At 42.0% G+C, this 20,628-nt stretch overlaps 1 protein-coding gene across 5 annotated transcripts in view; it reads left to right on the forward strand.

Moving 5' to 3' along the window:
• FHOD3 (formin homology 2 domain containing 3) overlaps positions 1-20,628 on the forward strand; it is a 967,501-nt gene that overhangs the window by 930,585 nt on the left and 16,288 nt on the right. For 3 of the 5 annotated variants that reach the window (XM_033930608.1, XM_033930610.1, XM_033930612.1), the window contains 2 exons: positions 7,502-7,694; positions 15,762-15,785. In XM_033930608.1, coding sequence (XP_033786499.1) covers positions 7,502-7,694; positions 15,762-15,785 — 217 coding nt within the window. The remainder of the gene's footprint in view (positions 1-7,501; positions 7,695-15,761; positions 15,786-20,628) is intronic. The other 2 variants (XM_033930609.1, XM_033930611.1) reach the window with 1 other exon arrangement.

Raw genomic sequence — 20,628 nt, forward strand, 5'->3', positions numbered from 1 at the left:
AGGAGGGCATTACGTCACACCTGAGCATGCGCAGATGCCCTCCCAATGTGGCTCCGAGCACGAGAACAGGTTGAGGAGGCGGGGCTAAGGGGTGAGGCTGGGGCAGAATGGGGCGTGACTTGGGCAGGGCTGGGTGGAACTGGGCGGGCCTGGGGGTGAGGCCATGGGTCCATATTTTACAATAGTAAAAATCTGATAACCCTATATGTGTGTGCTAGAGAGGGCACATAAATTTCATAAAGACAGCTTCTAATATGCTGTACTGTTACAATTTATATTGTTCTCTTAGGAAGCTGCAGTCCAGCCAGGCCTCAACAAATAAATGAAAATAAACATCTTTAATCACTTTTTGTAATAGGGGGCCTACAATGCCTACTTGGAGCCTATTCTATACAGAAAAGAATGCATCAAAGTCTCCTTATTGAAAATAGAGCTGTACCAAATAACATATCTTACTATTTAATATGAATAATGAAAAATATTATTTGGCCGAATACTGAATCCAAATAATAGGTATTGAGCTTTAACATAAATAATGAAGCAAAGTGAAATCAGAGATCAAGCATTTATTTCAGTAGGGTTTAGCACAGCAGAGACCCAGATTATTTGTATTCAAATTTAAATCACTATTTGGCCGTATACATAGAAACAGAGAAATATAGAAACAGAACAATGAACACAGAACAATGTGAATATTAGCACCTGACCTGCAAAAAAATAAATAAATAAATTCAAAAATGCCTTAAATTGTGCCATACTGAATCTGGACTTAGTGCATAGGAAAGTCCCACTTTAAAACATGCTAAGCCCATATTCTAACACCCTTTAGTAAAAGGGTCCCAAAGTGATGTACTGCCTACATATATATAAAATTGTAATATTAGAATAATACACATTAGGGACTTGTATACCCTCTTTTTATAGTTTTACAACCACACTCAAAGTGGTTTACATACAGGTACTTCAAGCATTTTTCCTATCTGTTCTGGTAGGCTCACAGTCTATCTGATGTGCCTGGGGCAGTGGAAGATTAAGTGACTTGCCCAGGGTCACAAGGAGCAGCACAGGGTTTGAACCCACAACCTCTGGGTGCTGAGGTTGTAACTCTAACCACTGCGCCACACTCTCCACATGCTACAAAAAGTTTGTACAACCAACACAAGGAGACATAAAAATACAATAATAAATTTAGAGTTGTAGTACATCTGCATAAGTTCATAACCATAAAAACCATAGGAGGAGCTTAAGGTATCTGAACCAATTAGAGTCTTAGACCACTCCCAGTGCATCCCAGGATGCACCGGGAAGGGGAACGCCTGCCATTTTGAAGAGGTTGGGAGGGGTGTGCATGAACTGGGGGAGTTCTGACCTGACTCCCCCCAGACCACCAGGGCCTTCTCATGGGGACTTGGTGGGGTAGTGGGAGGGGTTGGAAGGGGGGACTTGGTGTCAGGAAAGCATGGGGGTCTGGTGGGTCCAGGTTTGGGGTATTTAGGGGTGTGGGGGTAGTCTGGGTGCCCAAGGCAAGAAGGAGTGGCATCCCTCCTGCTGTTAATTTTATTTTTTTTTAGTTGTTAGGGAGGGGGGGTCATCTGTGTATGTGTGTGTGTGTGGGGGGGGGGTCGGTCGGTGTGGAAGGGGTCTGGGTGGTTGAGGCAGGAGGGAGTGAGCATCCCTCCTACCTCTCATTTTTTTTTTGGGGGGGGGGGCATTGTCAGGGGTTGGCATCGGGGGGGGAACCAGCACAAATGGGAACAGGTATTGTGCATGTATAAAAATCTTCCTGCTCAAACAGCTGAATGACAGGAGGCTGCTTCTGGACTTCCCCTGCCAGCTCTGCATGTGTGAAAGTTACTTTTCCAAAGGTGGCATTATGGTCAATCTCAGTGAAACTAATTTGTATGCAAAGTCGGCTAAACATCGATTGCCATTTTAAAATCGGTCACTAAATCAGCCCACAGTAACCTACACGGTCTTAAACAATGATTTTTAGTGCATCTGGACCCCAGTCCTAAAGGGATGCCAACAGGTCCGGTTTTCAGGCTATCCTAATGAATATACATGAGAAAGGTTTATGTGCCACTGTATATACATGTCTCAGGATGACCTGAAACCTGATCCTATGGTAACCCTTGAGGACTAGGAGTAAAGAAGAAGGCCTTAACTAGTTATGTTATATCCAGGTAAGTCTGGGCTAATTTTCAGCCCTGAAAATAATGTAAAACTTAACTGGTTAAAAACATAGCTGGCAATATTGGGGACTACTTGCTCAACTAAAATTTACCCCAAATTTCTATAAGCAATGCCACAACTTATCCAAGAAGAAACTGCAGCTAAAATGAAATACAGGACTGAGATTTGTGGCTTAGCTCTTGCTCATGTAGAAATATTAATATAAACATACAGTACATGCAGACTTTGCAACACTGCTGATGGGTGTAACTTGATGATCTTTAATCCTTGTGTCCAGGACCATCTGAAGTCTTTTTTTTCAGCAAAATCTAGGGCAAACTTTCTATCCAGCATGAAACTGTATACCTGCTAAATTAGACACATTTTTCTTGTAAAAGCACCACTGCAGTTAAATGAAATGTTCAGGAGAGAATTCAGAGGATATTTCTCAGAACTGTGACTCTTTCATGTTCCTTATTTGGACAGTAGCCCTGTTTTCAATGAGGATGGATTCCAGTTCTATAGAATTCACCTTTTTAATAAAAGCTGCCTGCCTTCAATAGAGCTAAAATTAGTTGGAGATAAGGAATATGGAGGATAATTTTATAACAGGACACCTACTAATGGCACTGGTTTTAGTGCATGTGGCACTGCTGACCCTTTCAGCCTATTCTGTAATGAAAAATTAGCTCTTAATTTTCTTTATAGAATAATAGTACCAGTGGCCAAAAATCATGCTTTCATTTAAGGTGTAAGCGCTTTTACCAGCTCTGTAGCTGGTGCAAATGCTCGTGCTTAGTTGTGTGCTAGAACTCGTCTAAATTATATTATTCTGGAATGAATGTGTGTACTTACACATTCCACCCATGCAGCATTTAATCGCCTCCCATGCATGCAACCAGTGCCAAAGTCCACACCATCAGATCATGGTGCATTTTTTTCCACTAGTTGGTATTATTTGTAAATAATAATAATAACTTTATTTTTGTATACCGCATTACCATGGAAGTTCTATGTGGTTAACAGATGAAGAGACTGTACATTACAGCGAAGTTACACTTTTTTTTTTTTTTGGCATAGCTACATTTACATTTTCGGCGACGCTACATTTGCGGTGAAGTTATTTTTCAGGTCGGTTACTATTGCAGAGAAGTTACATTTGTTGTAAGTTGCATATATATAGCGGAGTTCATACAGTAGTGTTACATACAGCGGTGATATATACCGCGGAGTTCGATAAAGCCGAGCAGAGGCATTAAGTAAGGGAGGTAACGAAGAAGGGGTGATTAGTTGGATAGGGTGATCCATTTTGTTAAGCCATTTGGTGGCTGACAGGATTGGAGGAGTCGAGAGACTGAGGTAAGTCAAGGTCCGAGGAGGAGGCAAGGAAGAGGGGGGGAGAAGTTAGAGGAATTTATCAAAAAGGTAGGTTTTGATTGCCTTCCTGAACATTATACTTTAAATGGTATACATAAATGACTAGAATACTGCCATTTACACGGCTTCTTACTGCTTCCACCTAGGTGACTCCTTAGTAGTAGTCTTCACCGATTTTTAAGTTGGGGCCACTTTGCATTCTAATGACCTAATGGAGAACCAACAAGTATCTTCCCATTCAGAGCTGCGACACTTCTGACCAGTGTGTGTCAGACATCCATTTACCACCAACCTACCCTCAGACTTTCAATATGGGGTCTCCTCAAGGAGGTGGGCATTTCCAAACACATTGGGGCAGATATTGAGACCATGGGAAGGAGGCCGATCACCAGCATTCAATGCTGGGCCATTTCCAGTGACTGGCATTGAATATCCAGTCTATTTTTGGCTTGCTCAAACTTAGCTGGCTGTCAATTTTAAGTACTTGTCAGCTAAGTTATTGTGGCTAAAGAGAAACTTATTTTTTGTGAGGCCTAATTAGGCTGCTAAACTTGGCTGGTCAGTGCTTATAATTGGAGGCTATTCTATAATATGGCTGGCCAAATTTAAGTCGTTAACTGCTAATATTCAACAGAGATAGCCATCCCTGGCCATTTAAATAGCACTGAATATCGAGCAGATTCTATTCATCTACTAAGAAATGCCTTGTCTTTTAAGTATGTGGCTCCCCCCCACCCCTCTCCTTTCCACTTCCCCCTTTCAATCCTGATCTTGGGTAGAGAGGCAGAGAGTAGCAGAAGAAAATGCATGAAGACAATGGGGGAGGTCTCCAGGGACAATTATTGACCCCGGGCTTTGCATTGAAGAACACAGCCTTAAAGAGTCACTCTTACAGTCTAGCAACAGACATAGAGGGGGATGTGGCGCAGTGGTTAGAGCTACAGCCTCAGCACCCTGAGGTTGTGGGTTCAAACCCACACTGCTCCTTGTGACGCTGGGCAAGTCATTTAATCCCCCATTGCCCCAGGTACATCAGACAGAGTGTGAGTCCACTAGGACAAATAGGGAAAAATGCTAAAGCACCTAAATGTAAACCAAGTGGAGGGGCATAATCAAAAGATACATCTAAGTCCATTTTGGGCCTTAGTCACCCAAAGACAGACATAGAAAAAGGTCCATTTTCAAAAAATACGTCTAACTTTTTTTTTTTTTTTACTGAAATCGTCTAACTATACATCCAGCCATCTGATCGTCCAGACCGCTAAGTGTTCATCTTTATACCCCATTTTCGGCCAAAAATTTGTCCGAGTCAAAAACGCCTAGAAAAAGACATAAGAACATAAGTTTCAAGTTTCAAGTTTTATTTAAATTTGATGATTCGCTTAATATTTCTAAGCGAATTACATAAATATATAATTGGGATAAAACATTAAAATTTAATTAACATTACTACATTAAATAAGTAAACAGGGGAGTATTAAACTGACAATACAGACATTATGGACAGTACTGGAATACTTTGGTAAAAACATAAGGGAAAAAAGTTACAATATTTTATATCTTAAAAGAAGAAAAAAGAACGTTGGTAGGGGAGGGATAAAACACTAGGGTAGGGTTTAAAATACTGAAGTTTTAAATGATCATGAAAAGGAAGAAAATTTTAGAGGTTAAATGAAGCTTTGAAGAGGAATGTTTTTAAATTAGTTTTAAATAGATTAAGATCTTTAATGTTTCTAATGTACAAAGGAAGGGTATTCCAGATAAGTGGCGCCTTAACTGAGAAGATATCATGGCGTCTGGTTCCTCCGGATCAGACCCATGGTCCATCGAGTCCGGCGATCCGTACACGCGGAGGCCCTACCAGGTATATACCTGATGTAGTTTTAGTCACCCATAACCCTCTATGCCTCTCGTAAAGAGATGTGCATCTAATTTGCCTTTGAATCCTAGCACAGTGGATTCCTTAATAACCTCCTTTGGGAGAGCATTCCAGGCGTCCACCACTCGCTGCGTGAAGCAGAACTTCCTGACATTTGTCCTGGACTTGTACCCCCTTAGCTTCAAACCATGTCCTCTTGTCCGTGACACGTTGGACAATGTAAATAATTTATTTTCCTGCTCTATTTTATCGATGCCTTTCGGTATTTTGAACGTCTCGATCATGTCCCCTCGCAGCCTCCTCTTCTCAAGGGAGAACAGTCCCAGTTTCTTGAGTCGTTCCTCATATTCCAAGTTCTCCATACCTCTTATTAGCTTCGTTGCTCGTCTCTGCACCCTCTCCAGTAGTTTTATATCCTTCTTTAGGTTGGGAGACCAATGTTGGACACAGTATTCCAAGTGTGGTCCGACCATTGCTCTATAAAGTGGCATTATGACTTTCTTCGATCTACTCGTGATTCCTTTCTTTATCATGCCTAACATTCTGTTTGCTTTCTTTGCCGCTGCCGCGCATTGTGCCGATGGTTTCAGGGACCTTTTGGATATGGGCGGGGTCAGCAAAGCGATGGACTGGACACCCAAACATTGCACCAGAGTAGTGGGGTAACTTACAGGGCACTGCTGTGAACTTCACAAAAAGGGTGGCACATACACATCTCACCACAACAACCTTATAGGTCATGGTGTGCCCACAAAACACCCCCCAGAATCAACTAGACCCACCTGTCTACCACCCCACTAGCCCTTATGGCTGAAACATAGAAACATAGAAGCATAGTGGCAGAAAAGGGCTATAGCCCACCAAGTCTGCCCATTCCAAAGTATTCGCTCCCAAATTTACTCCCTTAAAGATCCCACGTGAGCATCCCATTTACTCTTAAAATCCTTCACGCTGCTGGCTTTAACAACCTGCAGTGGGAGTTTGTTCCACTGATCCACCACTCTTTCGGTGAAGAAGTACTTTCTGGAGTCTCCTTGAAACTTCCCTCCTCTGATCTTCAGCGGATGCCCTCTGGTGGTCGAGGGACCCATAAGACAGAAGATATCATCTTCCGACTCAATGCGACCCGTGATGTACTTAAACGTTTCAATCATGTCTCCCCTTTCTCTTCGTTCCTCAAGGTGCCACTTATATGGCAGTTCATAAGGGTTTGGGTTTTTTTGGGGGGTTGCACATGTTTCACTATGCATGCAGTGGTTAGAGTGGCTTATGGGCCTGGATCCTCCTCTCCATGGTTAACTAACCCATCCCCAAGACCACTTAAGCCACCTCTGTGCAGCTCTACTAGGCTTTCCTATGCCAGGTGCTGATGTTCTGGATATGTAAAGTTGTTATTATGATTTTTATGGCAGTAGTGGGGAGGGGTCAGTGATCACTGGGGCAGTGTGTAGGGGTCTGTACTTTGTCCCTACAGTGGTTATCTGGTCACTTTGGATACCTTCTTGTGACTTAGACCTGGTTTTAGATGGTCTAAGTCACAACGTCCAAGTTCCGTCTAGACAGTGTTGTAAAACTTTCGGTTATACATGCAGTACAACTAAGTCTAGGATGGCCCACTCCCACCCAAATCCTGCCCTCACCACTCCTCTTAAAAAACCCCTGTTAGCTCTGGGTATACTGCAGCACTGTGAAGGCCTAAGTCATTTTTGATATGTCTAAACCCGGTTCGTATCGGCACTTGGACAACTTGTCTCACTGATCATCTAAGTGCCAATTTAGGCCAGTTTTTAGACATATTTCCGTTTCGATTATGAGCCCCTTAGGCTAAAAGCGGTATATAAATACTATAAATAAAATAATGATATTTCACTTATATATACTGGCAGTTGTCAATATTTACTTATTTCTGATCTGAAGAAGGGTTGCCTTTGAAAGCTTTTGCTTTATTTTATTTCTGTTTAATGCTATACAGTATATTATCTCAAACAGTGGACTAACATGGCTACCACACCATTTCTCTCATATATACTGTGAAAGACGAGGCTAAATATTCTTTCTTCTTCCTTATTCCAGGTTCCACTCCTTCTTGTTATTTATGGGACATCCACCTTATACGATCCGGGAAGTCAATATCAATAAGTTCTGTAAAATTATCAGTGAGTTTGCCCTGGAGTACCGTACCACCAGAGAACGGGTGCTGCAGCAGAAGCAAAAACGAGCTAACCACCGGGAAAGGAATAAGACCAGAGGCAAAATGATCACAGACGTAAGTGCCTGGTGAAAAACCTTCCTATGGTGAAGTTGCTGGGGCATTGGGAAATAGTGAGACAAGTATAAATATGGAAAATTTAGATGCTAGACATATTTCTTAAACTATCGTTCTTAAATCAAGTCTTCAATGTCCAATAAAAGGCTTGGCTTTCTAGAGGCTCACCATTAATATTCATTAGATGCATTGGCATCCATTTGTTCAGAGACCTCTATTAATTTGCATATACTGTATATTGCAAATTGTTAATTTGAAGACCTTGGAGTACAATGTATGATGAGCCTTTGGCCAGCTATTGAAACCTCCCTAAGGATGGTAAGATTCAGGCCTAACATAGTATGAATAGCGGCAGGCTAGGTCTGATGTCAGTGGCATAGTAAGGGAGAGAGGGGGTGGACAGCTCCGGGTACCATCTTAGTAGGAGCATTGGCACCTCTCTTCTCCATCTCCGTACCTCTGTGGCTATTCACCAGCATGAGCAACATTTCCAATCTGCTCTTGTGCCAGCCACGGCTCTCCCTCTGAAGTCACTTCCTGGTCACGGGACCAGGAGGTGATGTCAGAGGGAGAGCCGAGGCCGGCACAAGCAGTAGGTTGGAGATGCTGCTCGTACTGGCGAAGAATTAAAGAGGTATGGAGGTGAGGGGAGGGGGAACATGGAAGAAGCTGAAGTGTGGAGAAGAGGATAAGGGGTGCCACTGCCCTGGATGCCCCCTACCCTCTCTATGCCACTAGCTGACGTGTTTCCAGAGCCATGAGACTTGGCCTGCTCGGTGACTGCCTCATCCTTCTAGACAGTGCTGTTGCCAGTGTTTTCTTGTTTAAACTGTGGAAATTCATAATTCATTTCAGCTATTGTACCAGGCATTACAATTATTCAAATTATACATGTCTGTAGACTGGTGAGCAACAAGTACACATACTCAAAGTAATTAAGGGCACAGATCAAGACATAAAGAAAGATACTCTTGTCTGAACTGCCAGAAATATAACTGGAACTAAAATACGTAAATTATTGATGTAGAATGTTTAATCTTATGAAATGACAGGACTTCATAAAGAGTTTCCAGCTGTCCTAGAATCAAATCTGGATTCTCAATTAGATACGAGTGATATGTCAGTCATGAATCCACCTCTGTTCTGCCTTTGGTACAGTAAGACCGCAAGTCGTTTGCATTTCACGTTCAGATTAAGAAAAAATAACATCAGTGACCCAGATTAGGGATTCTTTTTTAAGTCTGATTGCATCTTCTCTATAGTGAGGTTCTTAATTCCTGTGAAATTCAGAATGATTATGCACATCAGCAGCCCAGAAAAAAAAGAGAGAGCCAGCATATCTTTCAAAGGTTTTAAATCAGGAAAGAAATTGTCAGTAGTATAGCAAGTACAAGCAGCATCTGCAACCATCTGCCCGCGCTGGCCTCGGCTCTCCCTCTGACATCACTTCCTGCTGAGTAGAGGAGCACTCTTGTGGAAAAGAGGCAATGGGCAAAGATAATTGAGTGAGCAAAATAAATAAATCAGAACACCCTTGAGTAGAAACAATAGCAACGAACCTAGGATTGCAGCTAAAACATATGGGCCCAATAGTCAGAAAATGCTAAGCTCTTAAATTTATGCACCTAAGTTAGCCTCCTAAATTTGTACGCTATTTTCAGCCAATCTTAGACGCATAAATTAAGTTATGCTTATAACTTTAGGCCTACCATCCATGTGTCTAGACTGATGATGCTAGTACCAAAACCCAGTGCTAAGCTCCTAACTTCTTTTCGCCAACCTAAATCCACAGCCTTTTGCCACCCACTTTTTATGCTCCTAAATTTAAAAGTTTGGGGCCTGATATTCAGCTAGTAGCAATCAGCGTTTTGCTGAACACCGCTAGTATGAACCCAGAAATTCAATGCCAGGCTATGTCCGGGCTCTGGCCTTGAATTTCCAGGTTTCCAGTGCCAGCTGACGCTTAGACAATTAAGTGCGATATTCAGCAGTTAGCTAGCATAAAGATAGGACTCACTTTTATGTGCTCCTATTTATGTAGATAACTGGCCAATTAAGTGCTGAACATTGGCATTTAACTAGGCAAGTGCTGACTCCGTTCCTGGAAGATCCCCCAAATATCCAGCTTTCAGTTCGGTACTAACCAGTTAGTAGCATTAACCTAGTTCGTTAAATCACAGAAATGATTCAGCTGGCCAGGAGCCATTTCTGGCTGGTTAAATTGCTTTGAATATCGAGCCCTTAGTCAAATTTTGATTTAAAATTTATTCATTGAGCTCCATTACATTTTCAAGGTGGCCCATTTATGAGCATAACTCTTGAAGGGGTTCTTTTACTGAACTGCAGTAAGCAATAGTGTGTTCTTACCATGCATTAAGTATTACCATGAGATATGCTCTGGCATCCTGTGGTAAAATGGCCAATTTGCACACTCACACTAAAAACATTTGTCATTTTCTGGAATGGAGCGTTAGGGTATAGAGAGTGGGTGTGATAGCACTAATCAGTGCATGGAGCATTGCTGCATGCAAATTAGTGTGGGGTTAGCATAGGAGCCCTTAGGCCCAAATTCTATGAACAGTGCCACTAGTTAGGCACCATAAGGCACCCTAATGGTGCCATTTGTAATTGGTTTAATTGCCTTTAATTGCAATAATTCATTGTATTGGTTAAAAGCAGTTAAAATCACATTAAAAATAAAGGAGTCTCCACAAATGGCACTGGAATCATGACTGCGCCTAAGGGTAAAATAGGTATGGTTAACGCCAGAAGTACCCTTAGGCATCAGTAGGCACCTCCGTAGTCACAATTCTCATCACAGATAGGCACCGTAAATGTAGGCCTTGAAAATCCTGGCCTACATTTCCTGTGCCTATTTGTGATGTGGCCACGATTCTATAAATGGCTCCGTCTTGTGATTGACATGTGATCGGTGCTGCTTTTGTGGGTGCCTGCTGATTATAGCACTGTTTATAGAATCCGGGTCTTACTGCCTACAAAATGAGTGGCAGTAAAGATTCAAATGGTACTGTTTTTAATGGCCGTGTGCTAATTGTAGAACTAGCACATGGCCATTAATTCTGGAAATAGGAAAGTCTACCTATTTCCATCCGTAACAAAAGTGGGAAAGACCTGCGGTAAAGGCGCACTAAGGTCCACTTTTGACGTGGCTTTTGTAAAAGGGCCCCAAAGTTGGAGCATAAATTCTTTAAATATTGCATTTTGTACTGTATTTCTATGTAGGCAGATGATGAAATGTTACAGGCTCTGCAGAGTTGATGCTTGCTCTCATCATAGCCTGTCTTCTCCAGCAAGAACCCTCATTTCCTGCTTCCTGCAGAAGCCAGGTGGATCATGACAGCAACCCTTCTCTTCACTCTCAGGCAGAATGCATTTACTAGGGTTTGGGTCCCAAGCACTCCCTGTCCAGTCAATCACGGAAGTTGTGTGCCCCCCAGTGGATATATAATAGAGGTGCAGGAAACTTGTGCAGATAGTTTTGGAGCTGGTGAGCTTATCCTGTCTGCTTAAATAAATGATTTGCTCTTACACAATTCTGTAATTGGGAACTAAAAGCACATAGAGAGATAGCATTGACTTAGAAGTTAAAAAATAGTTTTACAGTTTATGTTACTCTATGAGGAAAGTTGATGCTAACATGGTATGAAAAAATAGAAATAAAGGCCCTGATTCTATAAAAGATGCCTAAAGTTCGGCATCGAGCTTGGCATGCCTAGCCGATCTAGACACCTAACTTGTCCCCCCTTTTACAAAATCGCAATAGCGGCTCTTAGCGCAAGCCAGCGCGCTGAATGCTCTGTGCTACTCCTGACGCTCATAGAGTTCCTATGAGCGTCGGGAACAGTGCAGAGAATTCAGCATGCCGGCCTGCACTAAAATTCGCTATTATGGTTATGTAAAAGGGTTTTTTGTTTTCTTTTTTAATTGGCTTGATCAGCGCTGGTAATTGAAAGTACCATTAAAAACCAGTTTTAAAAAAATTAATTAGCCGGTAGGTACCTAACTTAGTAAGTTCCTAAGTAGGGGAATCGCAAAACGGACTTCTAACTGAAGATACAGGAAGTGATTTTTATGAGCATATTTTGCATATCAAGTTGTTGAGTGGCTGAGACATTATATTGTCCTGCTTATATAATGTAGCACTCGTGGCACTTATCCACTCTTCTACTAAGGCGCGCTAGCGGTTTTAGCGCGGGGAGCCGCGCTGAATGACCCGTGCTGCTCCCGATGCTCATAGGAACTTAATGAGCGTCGGGAGCAGCGTGGGCCATTCAGCGCGGTTCCCCGCGCTAAAACCGCTAGCGCGCTTTAGTAGAAGAGGCCCACAGTGAAGTATCAAAAAAGTTTGGCATTCAAAAAGATCTTAAAGCAATGTACTGAAAAATGTGTCTTATCTCATTTCATGAAAAATTGCACAAATAACACTTTTGCTTTCAGGAGATGATATATGCCAGTGGTCTTCACTAATTTTTAAGTCAGGGCCATTTTGCCAATGACATCTATCTCCAACAGCCTGCCTTCAGATGTTTTATTGGGTGTATCTTCAAGGAGGAAAGCATGTCCAAATGCATTCTCTTTGTCTATTAAGGCATGTCTTGTCCTTTAGGCATGTGGCTCTTCTTTTATCCACTTCCCTCTTGAGCTTGGTTAAAGAAACAGAGAGTAGCATAAAAAGAAAGCATAAAGCTGATGGGGGCAGCCCCAGAGATCTCCAGGAGCTGCCATTGGCCCCTGAGCCTTGCATTGAAGAACACTGATATATGCAGTATTGGGCAAGTATTGCATACAATCAAGGTAGTCACTAAAATATAAAATTAAGGGAAAGGGAAATGATAAACCTTTCCTCTTACCTAGGGTTACCAGATGTCTGGATTTCCCCAGACATGTCCTCCTTTTGAGGACATATTCAGGGGTCCGGATGGCTTTTCAAAACCCCGCACTTGTCCAGGTTGTGAAAAGCTTTCTGACATAATTGCCTCGGGAAGGGGCATCCATGCATGAAACGCGGTGACATCACATGTGTGTGCACGTGACATCATTGTGTTGTGTCTGCGCATGCGCAGATGCCGTCTGGGGGTGGGGCTGGGGGGTGGAACAGGGTGGGAAAAAGACGGAACTGAGCAGTCCTGGGGGCGTAGCCATGGATCTGGATTTTCCTGAAGGAAAATCTGGTAATCCTACTCTTACCTTCACTAAACCCTTTCCTCCTACAGACTTAGGTTTGTCATAGACTTAAGTTTGTCATAGACTTAAGTAAGTACCAGACAGGAAAAGTTAAAAAAAAAAGCAGCATTGGAAGTGATTCAGATTCAAAGCAGGCCTGCACACAAGAGCAGGGAAATATATTTCCCAAAGGTTTGGCAGCATTACAAGGCATCCTGTAAAACATGGCTTACAGACATTTGTCCAAAAATGCACAGCTATACACACTTATTATACATGCTAACTCTCCCTCTCCTACTGGAATGGGTTTTCATGTGGTTGCCTTCCAATTGTTCCCCCTCTAATCCAACTCCAATGTGCTTGTACATCAAATATGGTCTTGTTTCCTTGATGGGGGTGGGTATGCTGATTCATGCTTTCATCTTTGGCTATGTGACACTCTGTCATAATCATTTTTTACAGACTCACAATGGGAAAACCCCATTAGTACCTCAGGCTTTATATCAGAATATTACGACACAAGAGGAATTTCTAATAGGGCAAGATAAAACAACATAATTGTCATACTGAGTCAGACCGAAGGTCCATCAAACATAGTATTCTGTTTCTCATACTGGCCAATCCAGGGCACAATGACCTGCAGGATTCCAAAAACTAGTTAGATGTTGTGCTGCTGATGCTCAGAGAGAAGCAGTGGCTTTCCTCGAGTCTGCTTTGCTAAGAGTTTATGGAGCTTTCCTCCAGGAATTTGTCCAAACATTTTTTAAACCCACCTACTCCAGCTGCTTTTACCACATACATTGGTAACAAGCTCCAAAGCCAAAGTTTGCATTGAGCGAATAAATATTTTCTCCAATTTATTTAAAATGTGTTACTTAGTAACTTCATGGGGTGTCCCTGGTTCTTGTATTTTTTTGAAAGAGATACATCAAATTTGCATGTACACATTACGCTGCGAGAGGCACATCCTGTAGGCAGTCAGCCAGCGCCGGCACTTCTCCTCCTCCCAGTATCTTGCAGCACACCTGAAATTTCAGGAAGCACACTAGTGTGCCGCAGCACACAGTTTGCAAAACACTGCATTACACTGTGATATATGCAAATACATTTATTGACTGTATGTGAGAGCTACTTCATAAGATCCATCAAACCCAGTCTACTGCTTCCAACAGTGGCCAGTCCAGATCATAAGTACCTGACAAGAACCCAAAAGAGTAAAACTGATTTTATGCTGCTTATCCTAGGAATAAGCAGTAGATTTTCCCAAGTCCATCCTAATAATGGCTTATGGACTTTGGTTTTAGGAAATTATCCAAACCTTTTTAAACCCTGCTAAGCTAACTGCTTTCACCACAATCTCTGGCAATAAATTTCAGAGTTTAATTACACATTGAGTGAAGAAATATTTTCTCTAATTTATTGTACATCTACATACTTGTTTGCATGCCCCTAGTATTTTTGGAAAAAGTAAATAAGCAATTCACTCAGTTTTTTATAGACCTCTATTATATCTCCCCTGAGCCATCTCTTCTCCAGGCTGAAGATCTCTCTAGCCACTTTGTCTTTCCTCATAGTGAAGTCATCCCATCCCCTTTATCATTTTTGTCATACTTCTCTTTACCTTTTCTGATTCCAAGTACATCTTTTTTGAGATACGGTGATTACACAAATTTCAAGGTGCAGTTGCACCTTGGAGCAATGCGATGTCATTCCATTCTCATTTTTGTTTTCTAGTCCTTTTCTAATAATTCCTAGCATCCATTTGTTTTTTTCCTTAGCTGCCAGTAAGTCCTCATTTGGAACCTTGCATCACATAGCTATAGTTCTGGTTTCTCTTTCCCACATGCATCACTTTTTTAGTTGATCACACTAAATTTCATCTGCCATTTTCATGCCCAGTCTCATAACTTCAAATAGGAGGACCAGAAGGGGGCACTATTGTTGATTTTGGTGGGGAGAGAACAGGAGGGGGCATTGTTGGTGATTAGTGGATCAGAGACAGGGCATTGTTGATAATCAGGGAAGGGACTCCAAGAGGGGCACTGGTGTTAATTGGTGAGTTCCTTTGAGATCCCCTTATGTATGTCCCAACTGAAAATCAGCCTGGCTCTGCATACCTCCCAGCACCATCAATGCCCATTGAGACCTGGATATTCAGTGCCAGTGCCCGGACCTTGTTCAGCATTGAATATGCAGGTCTAATTTAGGTGTTGACAATTAGCACTTAAAAAACAAAAATTAACTGCCAGCTGAATTTCAGGGGAGTTGTTCATTTCAGGTTTTATGTATTGAAAATCTTAAAAATGGGAAAAAAAACCAACAACATTCTTTCAGACTTACACTTCCTAGAATCATAGCAAAGGTGGTCAACTCACAGAGGGATGGAACAGAGTTGCACCCACACATCTCTGTACCAGAAGCCTGGAAACAGGATGTGAATAAAATTAAGGTTTGGGATTTAGGCTTAGCTCACATCTTTTCGGTAGTTGCTCAAGGCACTCTACATTCAGATACAGTAGGTATTTCCTTGTCCCCTGAGGGCTTACAGTGAATCCACAGTGATCCACAGTGGTTTATCACTGGACACACTACCAAGCTGCTTTGGGTAATCTGTCGAGAAATGTGAGTGTCTTGGAGAAGGAATCGATTGAGGATCCAGATAGATCCGATTATGCTTCCGTAAATAATAACAAATTGATTAACCTGAAATTAATACAATGACATCCCAATAACCTTTCTAGAGAATGCTTCTTTCTGTTTATTCCATCACCACCAATAAAACTTCATTCCTTTGCATTCTGTCCTGTTTTTTCTCTGCCTCCTAGACATCATTCTCTGTCTTTCTCTTTTTCTGTTCTGTCTGTTTTCATTTTGTCCCGGTAGACCGATGATGAAGATGATTTTGAGGTATGGTACTCAAATGCTCTTGGACACCATTTTTGTTCTGTGTGCTATGAGGTTTAACCCAACTACAGATGCAACCCCCCCCCCCCCCATAAAGAGTGCTTGTGTCCACTAACTTGGCTGTCTCACTGAAACTCAGTGTGTGATGCCTTTAGTTTAAATACCCACAACACGTGATGCCTTCATGTAACCAGTTTTCGTAAACAAGAATTATCTCATGTTGCATGCCACAGTGTGCTTGTGCATGCTCTCACAGCTTGTTTTAAGTAACTAACGCCAATGTGCAAATGACAGTCAAGTTTGCCTGAGCTCCTGGCATGTTTGGATATGGGTGTAGCATCTGCGGTACACAATGGATGTGATTTCTTTATGAAAGGGGATCGACTTTGAACCTAAGAAGTGCAGTGTTGAGTCAGGCCAACAGTCCATCGAGCCCAGCATCATGTTTTTCAGCATGGTCAATCGAGGTCACTAGGGTGCATCCTGCCAATCATCAGAGAGAGTTCGCTTCCCCCATGCCACTCCCAAAACTAAGCTGTTGCGAACACCATGACCATACTGCTATTAAGGGGTCAATATTCTGTTAGTGGCATTTAACATTTTGCTGACAGCCCCCAGCGTTATTCCCAGATATTCAATGCTGGGTCACGTCCAGGCTTCGGCAATGAATACCTGTTTTTGCGGAGCCAGCCAATGCATAGCTGGTTAAACCCGAAATTCAGAGGAGTAGGGGTCTGACACAATGTCTTCCAGCCAATGTACAATTTAATAAAATCAGGTCTTCTTTCAATGGAAAGTTTAATCAGATCAATACTCGACAAATATTTGCTGTTGCAGGAAGCTTCTTTGTGAAACTCAGTGAGAGATTTTCAAATTGGTTTTCCTGTTTTTATTGGGATCATTTAATTTTTACATGATATAAGATTTTGGCATAGAATAGTTGGGTGAAGTCAGACTCTAAAAAGTAGTTCCTTATTTTTCGGAGTTGTCGCAGGTAGTAGAATGAGGAAGATACCACCTGAGAGATATGGTTCAAAAGTGACAGGTTGCAGTCAAGGAGTATTCCTACGCTGCATGCTTGGTCTTTTGTAGTTATTGTAGTCGAGTCCCAGCACAGCGAGGGATGGGTGCGGATGCAGTGTTTATTGTGGATCCAAAGAATTTCCATCTTGGAAGCGTTTAGTTGTAATTTGTTTATGGCCATCCAGTTTTTGATTTCCAAGAGGCAGTTTAGGATTTTCACTATCTGGGCATCATGGGTTTCTCCTAGTATTAGGTATAGTTGGATGTCATCCACGAAGGAGTGAATCTGTATTTTATATCTGTGGGCTATGTCTAGGACAGGTCTAATATAGAGATTTAATAATAGGGAGGATAGCAAAGCCACCTGCAGAACACTGTATTTGATTAGTTTCAATTTCAATAGCACATCATTGAGCAGAATGCTTTGGGATCTGTTATTCAAGAAGGAGGCAAGCCATCATAATGCAGTGTCTCAGATTCTAATTTCAGAGAACTATTCAATGATGAAAGGATGGTCAATAGTGGTGAACACCGCTGCTGAGATCCAGCAGCACCAGAAGGACATTATTACCCTTATCCATGAGTTTCCATCAGTCATCGATGATGTTGAGAAGAATGGTTTCAGTACTGTGGAATTTCCTGAATCCTGATTGGAAGGCGGCTAGAGCTCCTTGTGCAATTGTTTTGACACTGTTTTTTCCAGGATCTTGGAGATGAAGGTTAGGTTGGAGACAGGTCTAAAGTTGCTGTGCACGTTAGGGTCAAATGTGAACATAAGAATAGCCTTACTAGGTCAGACCAATGGTCCATGAAGCCCAGTAGCCTGTTCTCACGGTGGCCAATCCAGGTCACTAGTACCTGGCCAAAACCCAAGGTGTAGCAACATTCCAGAAAATTGTCCAAACCTTTCTTATAATCAGCTAAGCTATCCGCTCTTACCACAACTTCTGGCTATGCATTCTAGAGCTTAACTATTCTCTGAGTGAAAAAAAATTCCTCCTATTGGTTTTAAAAGTATTTCCCTGTAACTTCATCAAGTATCTCCTAGTCTTTGTAATTTTTGATGGAGTGTGGGTTTTTTCAAGAACGGTCTGATGACCACTAACTTCCAGTTTGCAGGCACTATGCCTTTTTGTAGAGAGGTGTTGATGAGAGAAAGGATGGAGTCTACAAAGGTGTTTTTCACCACCACTAGGAGGCATGGCAGATATGGGTCCAGGTTGAAGCCAGAAGGGTGAATAACATCTAGTATCTTGGCTATGTCATCCTAGGAGACAGTTTCAAAGTGAGTTAGGTTCCCAGTTGTAGTTTTAGTTATTTTGTTTGAGTTGCAGGGGGGACAATGTTTGTATCTTGATGGAGTCTAGGTGAGATAGTATTTTGTCTACTTTGTCAGCGAAGTTATCTGAGAGCGTTTCGCTGTCGAGTTTGATGTTAAAACACTGGTTGTCTCCTTGTGATGTGAGTATCTTTTCTGTTAGTTTAAAAAGGTTTTTTGATCTAGTGAGAGTCTTTAATAGTTGTTCACAGTAGTACTTCTTTTTTGCCTCTAGGGTGGCTTTTTTATATTCTTCATGTCGTTCCTTCTATTTGGACCTGTCACTGTTAAGCCTGGATTTGTACCATTTCCTTTCTACTTTCCTTAGTTCACTTCTCTTAGTTCTTAAGTCATTGGTAAACCAGAGGGAGGAGTATTTACATTACATTAGGGATTTCTATTCCACCATTACCTTGCGGTTCAAGGCGGATTACAAAAGAATTAAAGAGGGTGTTTTACAAAAAGATTTCTGGTCTTTTGGGGGGAAAAAAGAATAGAGCAGGTTGATTTGGGGGTTCGGGGGTTAGAGAGATGAAAGAAGGAAGCTTGAGAGGTTAGGACTTTTTCAGGGATTTTTTGAAAAGTATAGTCTTTATTTCTTTTCTGAAAGTTTTGTAATCTGGGGTCATTATTTGCAGAGATAGTATTTGATCTCTTTGATCGAGGCTAGCTCTTTGTATAGGGCTTTTACTTCAGTGTGCCAGTCCTCGGCAGCCTCATCAACATATTGAGAATTTGGTTTTGATGTTCCCACTAGGTTTGAAAGGCCTATGGAGAGATCCTCTGAGTTGATAGCAGTGTTGTTGTATATCATCGTATGTTGGGGTTGCTTCCTGATTGATGGTTGATTTGTTGTAGGTTTAGTTGAATGTGATCAAATGGTGATCAGACCAGAGTACTGGTTTGATGATACAGCCAGGGGTTTGTGTGGTGAGCCAAGTGTCTTTTTGAATAAAGATTAGGTCTAGGATGTGGCCCACAGAGTGAGTCGGCTAGGGGACCATTTGCTAGGTCCAATAGTGAAGTGATGAAGTCTGCTGGGGATCCAGTCTCATTTAGGTAGCTTGTGAAGTTAAAGTCTCCAAGAATAATGACTTGGTTGTATATGATGACCAGTTTGCTAAGGATAGATAGCAGGTCATCTAAGATGGCCATTGGAGAGTGTGGTGCCCTGTAGGTCTCTGTTGTGATCCACCGAGAAGATGAGGCACTCTAGTGCATCTAGTGTGATGATGTCTATCAGTCATGGGATGAGGCTGGACTTAATACACCTCTACCTCTAGTGTTGGTGCTTGAGCAAGCTAATACTTTGTACCCTGGTGGGAAAAGAATACCCAAAGTAACTCTGTCATTATCTTGAGCAAGGTTTCGGTAATTAGGAAGATGTCCCAGTTATTGCCTGTGAGGATGTCATTTAGTTAAAGCACCTTGAATATCAATCCCTAAATTTTGAATGAACTGGACATCCAGAAATATGCCTTAATCTTTTTTAAGCCCAGCTAGGTCTTTGGGCAACAATTTCCACAGCTTGGTTGTGTTTCTGGAAAAAATTATTTCTTAAATCTATTTAAATTTAGATTCATGGAGAGTGCCCCAGTCTGAATGTGATTTGGAAGGGTAAATAACTATTCCCTATTTTGCAATTAGGGTTTTTAAAGCATTTTTTATGTCTCTTCTTCAAAATGAAGACCCTTAACCTGTTTAGCCTTTCTTCATAAAAGAGCTGATCCATCCCTTTATCATCTTTCTTTGGACCTTCTTTAATGCCTTATCCCCTGATATTCCGCCTGCGGCAGGCAGCGCTGTTAATATCCACCACCAGCATCAAACCCAGCATTGAATATTGGGGGGGTAGGGATTGCCAGCTAGTGTATGCCCGGTTAACTCAATATTCAGAGCTAACTGACCATGTTTTAGTGCATAAAGACAGGATAGCTGTTTATATGGTCTTATTTGTGTTCTTGCACTGGCCATTTAGCTCTAAATATCAGGAGCTAACCGGACTCCATCCCCAAAATGCCCCCCACATAACCAGGCTTGCACTTAAATGGTTATCTTCGCTGAGAATGACCGGGTAGTGATTAAGTGCCACTGGAAATAACTGGATAGTTGCCATTAACCGAGTTAACTGGTTCGTGGCCATTCCCGTATGGTTAATTCGCTTTGAGTATTGTCCAGTCTGTATCTTTTTGGGATGGAGTGACTGAGACTGCACATACCACTCAGATGTGGTATCATCTTACTTTCAGTTTGGATTTCAATTACCTTTGCAACAAGGACAGTAATTATTTCCCTGTCCCCTGAAGGCTTGCAGTAGAGTCTAAGATGATCTACCTAGGGTGCTGCTGTGGCTAAAACTCAATTTGAGCTCTGGTTTCTCTTCTGCTTAGCCCACCGCTCTAACCACTAAGCAGCTCCTCCACCTGTTTGCTGTTACACCATTGTGTTGTCTTCAGTAGCTAAAACACTGTACTGAGAGATGCTCTTGCCTTCAAATGTTTTCTG

Source organism: Geotrypetes seraphini, chromosome 2 (assembly GCF_902459505.1).
Source record: "Geotrypetes seraphini chromosome 2, aGeoSer1.1, whole genome shotgun sequence".
Taxonomy (NCBI): domain Eukaryota; kingdom Metazoa; phylum Chordata; class Amphibia; order Gymnophiona; family Dermophiidae; genus Geotrypetes; species Geotrypetes seraphini.